Source organism: Argopecten irradians, chromosome 1 (assembly GCF_041381155.1).
Source record: "Argopecten irradians isolate NY chromosome 1, Ai_NY, whole genome shotgun sequence".
Lineage (NCBI taxonomy): Eukaryota > Metazoa > Mollusca > Bivalvia > Pectinida > Pectinidae > Argopecten > Argopecten irradians.
Genome location: NC_091134.1, coordinates 62,867,077 through 62,869,096, shown reverse-complemented (window position 1 = coordinate 62,869,096; position 2,020 = coordinate 62,867,077). Strand labels below are relative to the sequence as shown.

Below are 2,020 nucleotides of genomic sequence, written 5' to 3'. Positions count from 1 at the left end.
AGCTGGCACATGAATCTTTAACTTGTTATGTTGATCAATATGTACAGTTTGTAGGACAGTTTCAGACAGTTAAACTTGTACTTGCGGAAATTCCTCCTTATTCGATAGTGGAATGGAACAAGGTTAAAGGTCATCCTAACCCACATCTGTTTTTGGACCAAGATTTGATTTTAGATTGTAGGCTTAAGCGTTTAAATGAGTATTTCCATACTGTGAATAGAAAATTATCTGTAAAATCACCCAGTTTCCGAGTGGATGTACTCCGGTACAGGAAGTCCAAATCCCAGAGTAAGGCCAGGGTAAGTATTAACTTCAGTTTGTACAAAGATGGTATACACCCTGGGTCTTTGTTAGCAAGGTGTTGGTTTAAAAGGTTTCTGTTGTGTATTCTCGGCATTTAGGTGCTTTGTTTGATTGTATATTATTTTACTTGGCGGTGGTTTAGCTCTGTGTGCTATATTTTTTTTCTCATCTGTGACTACAGAGTATATATACAACTTTGACTTGCGTGTCGGTTGGGGCTGCCCTATCATACGTATATTATCATTGTTGTTACTCTGTGCACACACACAGCTTTAACCATGTCATTAACACCAGAGGAAATGGAAATGATACAAAAGTTAACGGCCACTGGTAAATTTAAGATCACTCCGCTAACAGAGGGGGAGGAGGATATAGATAGAGGTCTTAAGTATGAAAGAGTTAGTACCCCAAGGACAGAGCGAAAGTTTGAGCATGGGTTAGAGGAAACGATGTCAAGGCCTCGTAGTGGGGGTGTCCCTAAAATTTCCACATTTTCTGGAGATCAACAACCCCAAAAGAATGAAGTTACATACCGGGAATGGAGATATGAGGTTCAGTATTTGGCTGATGATCCTGAAATATCTGAGAGTACGTTAGGTCAAGCTATACGTCGATCCCTTAGAGGTGGTGCAAGGTTAGCTCTGATGGGGGTTGATAACCAGCATAGTTTTAGAGAGATTCTGAGCAAGTTTGATATCTTGTATGGGGATGTACGTACTAAGGATATGATAATGCAGGAGTTCTTTAATTCATATCAGAAGCCAGGAGAGAATGTTACTGAGTTTGGTTGTCGTTTGGATGGTATGTTACAGGTAGCTGTAGAACATGGTCACTTGGATATGAATTCGAAAAATGATTTGCTTCGTAGGAAATTCTGGTCTTCTCTTTCATGTGACAAATTAAAGAGTCAGACCAGACACAAGTTTGACACTGTGATGGATTATAACCAGTTGTTAAGGGAGATTAGGATTGTAGAGAGCGAAATGAATATTAACAACAGTGGTAGAGCTAGCTCAGGTAGTACTAGTAAGAAGGCACAGCAACATTCCGTTCAGGGTGCAACAGGAGAGCAGTCTAGTTCTTTAGAGGAATTAGAGAAAAAATTTAACAAAAAGTTTGAAAAACTGGATGAGAAGGTAAATGATCAGTTTGCCAAGGTGTTAGACAAATTGAATAGTTTGGACATGAAACATCATAATAAGGGTAATTACCAAGGTAGGAAAGGTAACTATGGTCAAGGTAATTCAGGAAGAGGACAGTGTGGTCAAGGTCGGTCTGGTCAAGGTCAGAAAGATCAAGGTCAGAAAGGTCAGGGTTACAAGGGTAAACAAGGTGGTCACAAGGACCCAAACGCCTAAAGGTTTCTGCAGCTGGCCATGTGGAAACCCTTGTGAAGATAAATAAGGGCCACTCAGTGTTTGATAGGATGATCGGGGAAAAGAATGAGGAAAGGATAATTCTACAAGGAGAAGAGATAAAAGCTTTGATTGATAGTGGATCAATGGTAACTACTTTATCCAACCAGAGATATTTACAATTAAGGGATAGGCCAGAGTTGTTAGACTTAGATAGGCTAGGTCTTGAGGTAACAGTAGCAGATGGTACAAAGCTGAGTTATTTAGGCTACATAGAGACATGGGTCCAGATTCCATTTTTGAATAACTTTGAGATACCTGTACCAGTGTTGATAGTACCGGATACTGAATATAATCGTGAG

The 2,020-nt window shown here is 39.9% G+C and overlaps 1 protein-coding gene across 1 annotated transcript; it reads left to right on the top strand.

The window, feature by feature from the left end:
* Nucleotides 1-581: 581 nt before the first annotated feature.
* LOC138306057 (paraneoplastic antigen-like protein 5) lies at nt 582-1,661 on the top strand. Its single transcript, XM_069246440.1, has one exon. It carries the CDS (start codon nt 582-584, stop codon nt 1,659-1,661), a length of 1,080 nt encoding a protein of 359 aa, XP_069102541.1.
* The last annotated feature ends 359 nt before the right edge of the window (nt 1,662-2,020 follow it).

Coding starts and splice junctions, on each gene's coding strand:
- LOC138306057 (XM_069246440.1), top strand. CDS start 582: ATGTCATTAACACCAGAGGAAATGGAAATGATACAAAAGTTAACGGCC.